Source organism: Fonsecaea pedrosoi (assembly GCF_000835455.1).
Source record: "Fonsecaea pedrosoi CBS 271.37 unplaced genomic scaffold supercont1.1, whole genome shotgun sequence".
NCBI lineage: Eukaryota > Fungi > Ascomycota > Eurotiomycetes > Chaetothyriales > Herpotrichiellaceae > Fonsecaea > Fonsecaea pedrosoi.
In genome coordinates, this window is record NW_013550615.1 from 1,901,348 (window position 1) to 1,913,954 (window position 12,607).

Sequence of the window (12,607 nt, forward strand, 5' to 3'; positions counted from 1 at the left end):
GGATGGCGGTCCACGTTTTGCCCCTTAGCTTTCCCCAGAAGGCGGTCCATCCCCCCACCCGAGTATCGTGGCTCAAGACAGAGACACTTTGGTCTAATTTTGTAGCAAGCAACAACACCTTCGAGTATGTAGCCAGAGTGCTTTTCTCACCCCCCTTGCCGCCTGTGGGCGGTGAACGCTGGCCACCTGTCTTTGGTCTTGATTCCTCCTTCGTTGATAGCTTCTTTTCTTCTGCATTGTCACGCCGCAAGGCAAGAATGTGCTGGTGATCAAGTGAGCAAATAGCATAGCTGACTGGAGTCTGGCGTTTTGGGATGGAAAGCTCCGGCTCCATTTAGGCACATCACGATGCGCGATCGTCCCTCTGATGCTCATATTAGCATCCCTTGGCCTCCACTGACTCCTCCACTTGGCTCATTCGGCGCCCGCTTCATCGTCATCACTAAGCCCGAAAGGCCTGGAGGTGGCACAAAGGGCGCCTGAGGGAATGCAGCTGGGCGCGAGCCAGGCTGCGGTAGCCCAGCCGTAGTCCGGTAAAAGAGCCAATGAAGCTGATACTTAACTCTGTGACACATCCAGCTGTGGGCAACTGACACACCAGACTCGCTCCGCCCCCCAAGGCTGCTGAAGTCCTTCAGGTCTTGAGGCCAGTCACAAGCCGCCAGGGGGCATCCCGCCGACCAGGGAGGGGCATCGCGGGCTCCATTCTCGCAAGCCACGCCCACCCTTTGCGACGGTTGGCGTCTAACGAGGGCAAAAAGGAAAGAATCGTGGTTGACAGGCCGTAAGAATGGGTAGAGGTGGCCGGCATGAGGCGTGAACGAAAAATTCCTGCAGGGCGGGAAGAGAAGTTGTCGGATCTTTCAGAAGTTGATGTTGATTCCAGGTGTATCAAAAAGGCATCACTTTCATTGCTTCAATCAACATTCTTGCGAAAGTACCTCTGCGGATATCAAGCGGACCGTTTAGCATCCCTTAGTTCACCCTCTCCCTCCATTACGCTTCCCTCTCCGCCGGGCTCCATACCTGCTTTCTAACTCCAAAAAAACATCACAATCCTGGCCGATCCGCTGCCCGCCCTGATTCTCGTGTTCGCAGCCTAGAGATCAAAGATCGACCGACGACCTGCTGCTCCCTCGACGTGTCCCTTTCCTGCCTATATCGTCCACTCACCTTGCATCTTACTATCTGCGGATCCAATAGACATCTGATACCTGGTGTCAACGAGCACGGGCCCGAAGCTGGTCCCGTTCAAATTCCTCCCTTACATACTTGACCTTCCAATCCCCGAGTTGTGGATGTTGTCTGCAACACCTTTTCATCCATGAGCGGGCAGAGATTGGCGCGCAGGAGTAAAACTGGAGGAACACAATGAGCATCGGGGATGGGAACAAGAGCAGGCCCAGTTGCCTTCTTTCATCTTCAAGTGACTTGAAGTTGTCAAGACGACCACCTACTGCATTTGAGGCAGGCTGACTTGAGCTGTCGCTGCCGCATTTCTACAGACGCCAGAAAAGCAAATCCACACTATTCCTCATCGAAGCTCAAAGGTCACGAACACCCTGGAGACGATGCTTACAGCACCTCAACGTTCCCTGAATATGATGGATCCCATCAGAGATCCAAAAATCTATCAACGCCCACCAAATGGTGCGGCTCCTCGACAATATGCCATCCCCGCTAACTCGAGTGCCCTTGGACACGGACGGTCACGTTCTACAGGACTCAGCTATGCTGAACATGAGATGATTAGACATCGGAAGACACCCAATGGCGGGAGGTTGTACGAACCAGATCCAGCTGCATTAGACAAGAGTGTGCAATTACCCGCGTCAAAGCATCTCATCCTCGCTTCATCGCCAGCATTTCAGCAGCCTACACCTTCCTTCGCCGGCTCGTCACCATGGTTAGACACGAGCCGTTCCCAGCGACCAGACCGTTTTGATGGGACAGATATGGGAAGAGATGGAAGACAAGAAATACATCCTCAGCCATACAGGGCCTCGAAATCATTGCCGTTTCGCCCAGCTTGGGACTTTCCAGGCGGGCTAGATTCCATGCTCAATCAGACGCTGCCAATACAGCCGACACAGAGGTACTATGTCCAACCCGGCTCGAACATCCCCACCGTCCTCCCCGCTACCCTTCAATCCCAATTCGGACCTACCGCATCTGCTGGGCAAGAGTTATACGGGCCGTATTGGCCAGATGGAACATACAATCCCTATCGTCCAGCTGCCATTCGAGACAGTCGTTTCTTTCCACGAGCCCCGACCGAAAGGTTTCCTTTGGACCATCACTTCGACCACTTTCATCCTCTTCGAAAACATGGCCGGTTGCCAGTTGCGCCAAATGACAGTTATCTGCACAATATGTCCCAGCAGATGCTGGGTACGCCTATGGGATTGGTTGAGTCGCCCTCGTCCAAATGGAATCTTCACCAGAATGCTTTCCAGGGCCCACAGTTCCCGTACACTCATCCTTACTCGTTACGTGACCGTGCAATAGCAGACTCGATAGCTCCTGTGACCGGACCAACACTTGTATCTCTTATCCCTGGTCCTCGTTCAGAACGCATTGCCTTCAGAGACAAGACCTTCGCCTGGGCCAACAAAATTTATATGGATCTTCTTCAAACAATCAGGTCTTCTTCCAAGGAACAGCGTTCCGGCACACATGCTGCCTCGGGCATGAGGTCTGCAATGAAACCTGCCATTTTCCCCAAACCACCCGTTAGATCTGGATCACACTTCCAAACGGAGTCGAAGGACCAACCACCGTCTCAGCGGCGGGAGACCTGTCCCAGCTTTTTGGTAAGTGGCAGCGAACAGTCCGCGTACGAGATTCCATCCCGACCACAGACTGCCATATTCAGAGCGCCCAAAGCGTTGACCGCGCAAGAATTTGGATCGTTTCCGAATCAGATTGAGCCCAAAAATATCTCTCAACAACAGTATGAAGTTGGGCTTCCAGCGCATGAGATGAGGCAGGTCAGCACCAGGGTCAACAACGTGCAACAGGTATCCTTCTTCGAATCGGCAGCTACTGCACTCCAAACCATGGAATTGCTATGTCAAGAAGCGGATGTTCCTTGGGTGGACGGTATGCTGTTGGCAGGGTGTCTGGCTTACGGCCTGGGCAACTACGTCAAAGCTGAGGAATGGTACAGGGCAGTTTTGAGACAAGATCCCAGCCACATTGAAGCCATGTCTAACCTGGCAGCAACCTGCCATGCGCTCCATCGCCGTGAAGATGCGCTTAAATATTGGTCAGATGCTGTCAGCTTACGACCGAGCTACTTTGAGGCCGTGGAACATCTAATCGGACTGCTGTGCGCTAGCCACAGGGCCAGGGAAGCTGTCAGTGTGATTGAGTATGTGGAGAATGCACTTCGGGTCCGGGGTGAAGATGCTCATAACTCTTGGGCCGAGTTGAGTGACGCAGAAAGCGATACCAAAAGCCACGCTTCGAGTATCAGCACCGTTGCCTCATACGACAACGCTCAGTATGACTACGACACCGATTACAGCCAGAATATCTCGGTCGTATCCGAGTCTCAGCCTCCTGGCTACGGTTCGAGCGGCTATGCAATCGCTGGGGCGGACAATGGACGGATGCTAGCTCTTGTGCATGCCAAAGCAAATATGTTATATGCCCTCGGCCAGAATCACACCGCCGCTACAGCATTCGAGGATGCCATACTAATCTCGACAGGACGCAGGAAGCAAGGGATTAGAGGTCTGATTGATGATATTTTGTCGGCTTGTCTGTGCACCATCCGGGATCGAGAGTATGTCCGAGCAAAGCTTGAGAGCAAGGAACCCATTTTGCTGGCTCCCGAGCACGCTGAAGCAACTGCCAGACACATGTTTCCACCAGAAGGCATTCTTCCTGGGCTAGAATATGTCTCGCCGCCCTTTGCAGTACAGGCTGGAATCTCCACCACCAGCAACTGCCTCCTCTCGCTCGCCAAGATCTATCAGGATGGGATGTCCAATGCGACCGAGATTGGGAGCCTGAAATCTCCGACGACAAGGGAGATCCTCGCCCTGTACTACTTATCTTTGTCTCTGCAACGGAGTCCTTCAACGGCGAACAATGTGGGAATCCTCCTCGCTAGCGTTCAGCAAAGTGTGCATCCCGACCACCTCGCCGATTCGAACTTTTCCCAGATCTCCAACATACCAGGAGTTGTTGCGGGCACCGGCGTGTCGCTGGCGTTGATGTATTACAACTACGGCCTCAATATCGATCAGAAGCACGCTCATCTGTTCACGAACTTGGGCAGCCTGTTGAAAGATATTGGCCAACTTGGCGCTGCAATCAAGATGTACGAGCGGGCGGTAGCATGCGACGGAAGTTTCGACATCGCGCTGGCCAATTTAGCAAACGCCGTCAAGGATCAAGGCCGGGTGTCCGATGCGATTGCCTATTACAAGCGAGCAGTGGCAGCCAACCCTGATTTTGCCGAAGCAGTTTGTGGACTAGCTACGGCCCTGAACTCGGTGTGCAGTTGGGACGGCCGGGGAGGCATTTGCGCAAATGACATCCTGCGCGACAGTCTTCATGTAGACGAGCGAGGAATGAAACAACCTCCGTCGCGGCCACACGGCTGGATCAACCGAGTGGTGGAAATCGTCAAGAAGCAGCTCAAGGAAGGGGAAACTTGGGGATGTGGAACACTGACCCCAGCAGTCATCGACTCATTGGCCTTGCAATTGACCTTGCACAAGCAGTCGTCCCGGGACAATGGACGAAATCAAACACTAGATACTGTACGACAAGCACTCCGATACTGGTCCGGACAGAGATGGGAAGGGTCCAGGATCGTGCGACTTGTTGAACGCGCGATCCGCCAAATTGGCTGGCAATGGTATCAGGACCGTTATGTACGTCGAAGGGAGTACCCGCCTCGAAAATACGCTCGACCATATCTCCCCAACGCGTTAACTGCGCCATCGGCGCCAACAGTGCTTCCCTTTCATACATTCACGGCACCACTCTCGGCGAAACAGGTTCGACAGATTTCACAACGCAACGCCTTGCGTATCTCTGTCTGTACTCTTCGATCCGCGTGGCTTCCAGCGACCGTGTTTCCACCGCCATCGCCTCCGAATCCTTTTCTGAATGTGGGCTATGTCAGCTCCGACTTTAACAATCATCCTTTGGCGCACTTGATGCAATCCGTCTTCGGGCTGCATGACCCATCGCGAGTGAGAGCCATATGCTACGCTACAACTGCCTCGGATGGCTCTATCCACCGTCAACAGATTGAACGTGAAGCACCAATCTTCCACGATGCGTCATCGTGGAGCGTGGAACGTCTTGTCAACCAAATTGTGAAGGACAATGTCCACATTTTGGTCAACCTCAATGGGTATACTCGAGGCGCACGAAACGAAGTGTTTGCCGCCCGGCCTGCACCTATCCATATGTCTTTCATGGGTTTCGCTGGCACACTGGGAGCTGAATGGTGCGACTACGTGTTTGCAGACACGATCTCCGTGCCGCCGGACACACTTTCGCCGTGGCGACGGAATGTGGATATTGAAGATCGCCTTCGGGCGGACTCGTTGGTGGAGGACGTCGAGGACTGGGTGTACTCTGAAAACGTCATCTTTGCTCGCGACACGTTCTTTTGTGTCGACCATAAGCAAAGTGCGCCGGATGCCGAGAGTGGCCCTCCTAACAACAAGGATCCCGCCAAACGTGGAGCAGCTTGGGAGCGCGAACAAGACAAGCGCTGGAAGCTGAGGAAAGAGTTGTTTCCAAACCTATCCGACTCAGCCGTCATTTTGGGCAACTTCAACCAGTTGTACAAGATCGATCCAGCCACATTCGACATGTATCTCCAGATCCTCAAGGGGGTTCCCAATGCAATATTATGGCTGTTGCGTTTCCCGGATCTGGGGGAACACAACCTCAAGCGCTACGCAGAGAAATGGGCCGGCAAGCAAGTTGCTGATCGAATCGTGTTTACCGACGTGGCTGCCAAAGGGACTCACATTACACGAGCCGCCGTCGTGGATCTCTTCCTCGACACACCCGAATGTAATGCGCATACCACTGCTGCCGACACAGTGTGGTCTGGCACGCCGATTGTGACGTGGGGCAAATGGAAATATAAGATGTGCAGTCGGATGGCGGGAAGCATTGTAGCTAGTGCACTACCAGAAGGGCGCGAAGGCGATGAAGCGCGGAGAGATCTGCTGGTTCGCAGCGAGAAGCAATACATTGACACAGCGATTGATCTCGCCCTCGACCTCAAATACCCATCGTCCGAGTCGAATGGGCAGAGAATGGGGCGTGGCCGGGGGAGATTGGTGGAGTTGCGGCGCATGTTATGGGAAGGACGGTGGTCCAGTCGGTTGTTCGACACGAAGCGATGGGTGAGGGATTTGGAAATGGCATATTGGTCTGCTTGGAGGAAGTGGGAGAAAGGCGAAGGTGGTGACATATGGTTATGAGGGAAATGAATGAGAGTGAGCTCTTAACGTCCTTTTTTTTTTCATGCAAGACCGAGCGGGCGATTTTACCAGGGATGGTGCTTTCGCATGCAAGCGAGCTGGCGTGTTGTGGGTGGAATGGGCTGGGATGATTCTGAGACTTGTCACAAAGAACAGGCAGGGCGCCAAAAAAAAAAGTTGTCCACAATGTGAAGGACGTGTACGGGTGTCAGGGACTCAGGGACGGACGGACACACAGACAGACATGCACGATATGGGGTTTTTCTTCTTCTTTGATTCCTTTTCTTGTGTCAGGGCAGGAGTGTCTGATCAGGCTCAGCCGGCTGGATGGATGGAAGGAATAGGGAATGTCCAAGCCATCCGATCATCACACGGGATATGAAAGATAACTTTTTTTTTGACGACGTCTACGAAATGAGAAAGGACCAGCTTCGAGTATTTGGTGAGCTGGGGTTCTTGAGATCTTGAGTTCTGTGTCCCAGAAATAAGGATGTAAGACTTCCGTCTATATCTCGACGAAGATACTGCACATACCGAGTAACGGGTATGAGTATTGCTTGTTTCCTCCTTTTCTCTTGTGGCGATAAATTATTATATGCATACATACCTAGCCAGGTACGTACGTACATGTTCATATATGCCGGGGGTTTCTTCTCTTCTTCTCTTCTTCTCTTCTCTCCAATTTTTTTTGGCTTTCGTCCCCTCTTTTTCCTCCCTTACTTCCCTCCTGCTTCCCGCCTCGTGCCTCTGGTCCCCCTTGAACCTTTAGCCCTTCCCTGCCCATGCCGCTATTCGTCCGTGGATGATGGATGTATGGGCGCAAGAACGCAGAACGCAGAGAAGAGACGAATGCTTACAAAAGAGGAAGAGTAGAAAGGGGGAAAAAGAGAAAGAGAGGGAGGGTGAGAGAGATCATTGACATCTCTTCTGTTTCTGGTCCTGGTCCTCATCCTCGTCCTCGTCCTCGTCCTACCTGTAGAGCTGGCTAGCCTGACCCGAGCTCATCCTGACCCGTCAAGTTGAACAAGGCATTGAGGCATCAAGCTATTGGAGACCCTGCAGGAAACTCGAGAAGAAGAAGGAGCCCCTTGAGTCTCCATGCCAGAACTTGTCGGTCGGCAGGGACTGGGCTGCTGGCATTTCAAGCCCATCCTCTCACCATTTTCAGATCAGGTCTGCTGCCGCCTCTTCTTCCGGACGCTCTCCTCTCGATGCTCCTCTTCCTCTTGTTTGTTTCTTTGGCAAGATAGATATCTGCGCACTCGAATATCGAATGCCGAGTTGTCGAGGTGTCGAGGTGTCGAGGTGTCGAGGTGTCGAGGTGTCGAGTTGTCGAGTTGTCGAGTGTCGAGTGTCGAACGACTGAGGCACGTCAATGTACTTGTACGGACAGCTGCCATGGAGCTATATTCCGAGTAGGTAAGCAAGGAGGAAAGGCACATCTCATCTCATCGCATCGCATATTGGAAGACGGGCATTTCAAAGGGAGATATTGGGTCAGGTATTGACAGAATAGGAGGATGTACTCGGTAAATCACGACCAGACCCGACCAGAAACAACAAGACCGATCGATCGATAGGAAATGCTCGAGAACTCGCCACCTTGTTGCCTGTCATGACATGACATGACATGACTTGAAAAGAAAGGATGTGGCAGTCTATCTAGTGCAGGGCAGGGTAGGGCAGAGGCGTAGCAAGCAAGCAAGGGATGGTGACGGGGAGAGAGAAAGCAAATGGTTCAAAGCGAGGCAAGAAAACGCGATAGTCCTCACCTCCTCCTACCCTACCGGCATGGACCAACAAGTAAGTTAGTATTCACTTGTACCGCATACAAGTAAACGTCTCAAAGGGGTGCGAAGCCGAAGACGGTACCCGACTTGGTGGTAGTAGTGGTACAAGTAGAGAACCAGCAGAGGTTGTTAATGCTGGATGGATGGATTGATGGATTGATGGATGGGCTGTTTGTTCTTCTTTCCCTCCCCTTCCCCTCCTTCGTCACCATCGTCCATGACGAGAGGAGAGGGCACAACATAGCATGGCATGGCATGGCAACTATGCTATACCATGCCATGCTACCGAGAAGGTAGTCCGGAATCCTTTCCCACCTTCCTCACCACTCCCTAAAGCTTCTTCCGTTAGCGAATCGGCGGCGGAAAGCTAGGAGACGACGTTTGTACTTACAACAGTAAACTGCGGAACAAAGCAGGAGATGTCTCGGACATGAATCGCATTCGACTCGGGTCCGGGTTTTTGCTCTTCTTCTCTCCCCAGTGACCAAGTAGGACCTACCTACCTACCTAAAAAACAAGTCAACATTTACTTACTTTAGGTAGGTAAAGAGAGACCCAGCTCCGCCCATCCCCATTTGTCTTGCCCTTGGTGCCCTTAATGGGCCTTTGGGTCTGTGCCGTGTGCGGGTCTCGTCCTTACTTGTTCCTTGTAACAAGTAACTACAGGTAAGTACCTTTTTTTTGCTTTGCTAAAGGGGGTGAGGGGACAATGGTTAGTGTAGCATAGCATAGCATAGCATAGCAACCAACGCAAGTCCGTCATCTCGAGAGGGTGATGCTGGAGTCGGTCGATTCGATTCGATGCGCTGCGATCAATGATTAAGCCAGTAGTGGAGCAAAGAGGGAGAGGTGAGTGAGTGACTGAGACAAGGTCAAGCAAGACTCAACACAGCACAACACAAAACCTGTCTTTCTCCATCTCCGTCTCTCCCATGGCACGATCCACCCATCACTCACTCAATCCGGCCAGGTTGGTTGGGTGTGTTTACTCGTCCTCTGGCCATCTCGCCATCTCGCCATCGTGATGTGATACTCGTACCTGACACCTGATACCCACCAACCACCGGTGCTGGCTGGGCGAAGGAGGAACAAACAAACGTTGGCAAATAAACTTGCAAGTTCCGCGTCCGCGTCCGCATCTGCGTCCGATACATGTGCCATATGCATGCACTGTAATATGTAGGCACTGTATGCACTGTACCTTGAAAAACGTCTTTGTTGGGCGTTTGGGCGTTGGCCGTTGACAGTTCCTTGTTTTTTCGAAGCCCTATACGGGTACAGTGGCAGAGTGGATAGCAGTGGATGGAGGTTTGGCGGTTGCGATTATTGAATGCAAGGCAATGCAAGGCAACGCAAGGAAGGCATGGCAAAGTTCTGACTTCTGACCAGTAGGGACTACAGTACCAAGTAGTGACTGGTTGTCTACTAGGGACTAGGTAAGGTAAGGTAAGGCAAGGGAGGGAGGGGCGTCTGTCTAGACTGTCCGTTGCATCTCCAAATGCAAGGACATCTCTACCTGCCTTGTTGTTGGTTGGTTGGTTGGTTGACTCTGGTGTATGGAGTACCTGGTCTGGTCTGGTCTTGTCTGGTGGGTGGCTCTGACGGCGGCCCTGGTTCAGCTGAAAAGGATCTGCAAGGTGCCGAATCCAGACTACAACCCCCCCGCCCTCTCCATTCTTCCATCCCCTCCAATGCCATACAAGGTCTGGTCTAGTGTGTGCAGTGCAGTACCCTACACATCTGCATGCACGCCTTCACGCCTTTACTCACGCACGCACGCACGCATGCATGCATATCCGAGGACCGACCAAATAGGAAGCAACGACACCCAAAAAAGATACCTCTAACAAAACAAGATCGACCGATCTGGATTTGAGGAGTTTACTTTGGGCTTGATTAAGCGGTAAGCAGGCGAGAAGCGAGTTGTGGTAGGCCTAGTCGGGTAGTAAAGTATTCGTAGTTTAGTCCCCTTTGCGAGATACAACTCTTCGCGGTCGGCAGGTAGCGGTGTATGCCCACAACTCGCACGTCTCAAGCCTCTCAAGTCTCGAAATGGTTCCCAAGAAATATACTTTAGGTCTTTTCCAAGCCCTTACCTGCCTTTGGTGGACATGTTATTAGGTACGAGGTATGTAGGGACAAGCCAATCTCGTATCGACGTTGATAACCGTCTGGCGCCGACAAAGATCCACAAAAGAGCGGAGTTTTGCTTGGATGGAGTGTTACACAAAGGTCTCCTTCGTAGGTACGGGCCCTGGAGAGAGTCGCATCAAGGGCAAACCCGAGGGACCAATCATAAAGTGTCTGGTTGCGATTTATTGTTTCAACGCCTTTTTTTGGCGACGACAGTTGTTCCCCGTCATTTATTGCTCGTCATGCTCACCATGGGTCTTGCATCGAGGTCTGGTTCTCGGACCTCGTCTGCATCTGCCCGCCACCACCACCGTCACCAAGTCGAAGAGGAAGATGAAAGAAGCGCGTAGAAGAGGGATCGACGTACTCCCAACGCCCCAAGGGGAAGTTTCGTCCCAGAGGCTTTTCCAATGTGTAGCAGAACTTGTAGGATTGTCGAGATACCCGAGCTGACGCTTCGAGGACGATTGACTTCTTCGGATGCCGGAGTGCGGTGGGGACCATGTACGAGTATGGAGTAAAACTCGTATGCAGGGAGGAGCGACGAGCAAAGACGGCCAGGGCTAAGCTTCGCAGGCAGTTGGTGATTGAACGGGCATGCACCAAGCTAGTTGCAGTTGCGACGAAGAAAAAGCTCAACGACTTGAAACACTTTCTTCCGGTCAAAGTGGCCTTGTGATCAAACGATGTCGAGGGATGATGGGGAATGGATGCGGATGGTAGTTACCGCTCTTTGCTCTCTGTGCCTTCGCTCAGTGGCCGCGGCATTGAGGGAGCTTTCCACCTCGAAAGCATGGCGCAATGACTGGTGCCCAACATCCAACAAAGTCCTTTGGAGTGTGTACATGTCGCCTTTGGCCTGGAATCAGCCATGATTGACCTCCCCCCATCGATGACTCCCACAAATCCATCCCTGTGCCCAGATAGGTGCTCTTGTTCCATGACAGCCGGTTGGAGCAAACGACAGAGTTTCAAGTAAGAAAAAGCGGGAAAGGGAAAGTCTCGCCATCCAGCTAGGTTGATGGCTGCGTGACGGCACGGTAAGTCCCACCGTTTTTGGCATCCACTTTTCTTGACAGGTTATTACCTTTTCTCCCCCTCCTTCTCTGGCCCGTTTTTTTTTTGCTGACAGCGGGAACGAATGCCCATGTAGAGGGACTTGTCGGTGGGCACGATTGGGGGGTGGCAAACGTTGGAAATATTGGTGGTGAATTGACCGGTTTTGGACATCCGAAGACTTGATTTCTCAAATAGTCCCAAACGCTTCAGGCGCAGATATTTGCTCTCCCGCTGTACGACACGGGGCGGTTGGATTGAGATCTTGACTAGACGGCAAGCAATGGTTGAATCTTGGTTGCTTCCAGTCGTCAGTCACACAGCATCTTTCGTCCAGACCTTGTCAGCTAGTCGTTGGGTGTGCTTGTGGATGGAACGGTATGGCTCAACGGGTGAAGGGGGGAGGGCCCAAGGGGGTGGCCAAATAGGACATGCATCTCCACTAATGACAAGGGGATAGAGGAAGGGCTGCTGCAGCAGCATGGACTTTGGCAGAGCCATGCCTGTCCTATTTTCGGGGAGTAGAAGGAAATGCCCTGGTCTCCTTGTCGTCAATTCTTGCCGCTGCCGTGAGCCGAAGTCGAAAAGAGGCCTTTTCTTACTGGGTCGCTAAATCCTATGGGACGAGTGAGGCGGCGGCGTCACTGGCGAAAGCACCTTTTGTAGTAATGTTGAGACTGCCTGAAATGTGTTGGCAAGGACTAAGTCTACGAGGTAATTGTCGCCACTTGGGTGAGAAGGAAGGATCAATAGAGTATGCAAAACGGGGAGATTCCAATGAACAAGGACTGGGGGGGAGTTTTCAGTCAGATACCAACAAGGAAGACACTTTACATACTTGTACCGAGTCGAGTAAGCTCGTCCAAGCGTAAAAAAACAATTTTACTTGCAAGTATTACGAGCGGAGGTACAAGGGGGCACCTCCTCCTCCTTTCAATCCAATATTGAATAATAATGATGTTCTAGCGAATCGGCTCGTGCATGTTTGTTTCGTGAATCGTGACCAGGTACGAATCCCTAGGCGAGGCCATCTGTAAGAAGAGTAAGTAAACCAACAAACGAGCAGGTACCGAGTACGAGGTACTAGCACCAGCACCAACACCAACAACCAGCCCCAGCTAATGATGGTTTGTCGGCTGAACGGCTGGCCGTAGCATGGCG

At 52.3% G+C, this 12,607-nt stretch overlaps 1 protein-coding gene across 1 annotated transcript; it reads left to right on the forward strand.

Annotated features, from left to right (window-relative positions):
* Window positions 1–1,571: 1,571 nt before the first annotated feature.
* Window positions 1,572–6,467, forward strand: Z517_00691 (uncharacterized protein; the record flags this gene model as incomplete). Its single annotated transcript, XM_013433655.1, has 1 exon — window positions 1,572–6,467. One exon carries the CDS (start codon window positions 1,572–1,574, stop codon window positions 6,465–6,467), a length of 4,896 nt encoding a protein of 1,631 aa, XP_013289109.1.
* Between the last annotated feature and the right edge of the window lie 6,140 nt (window positions 6,468–12,607).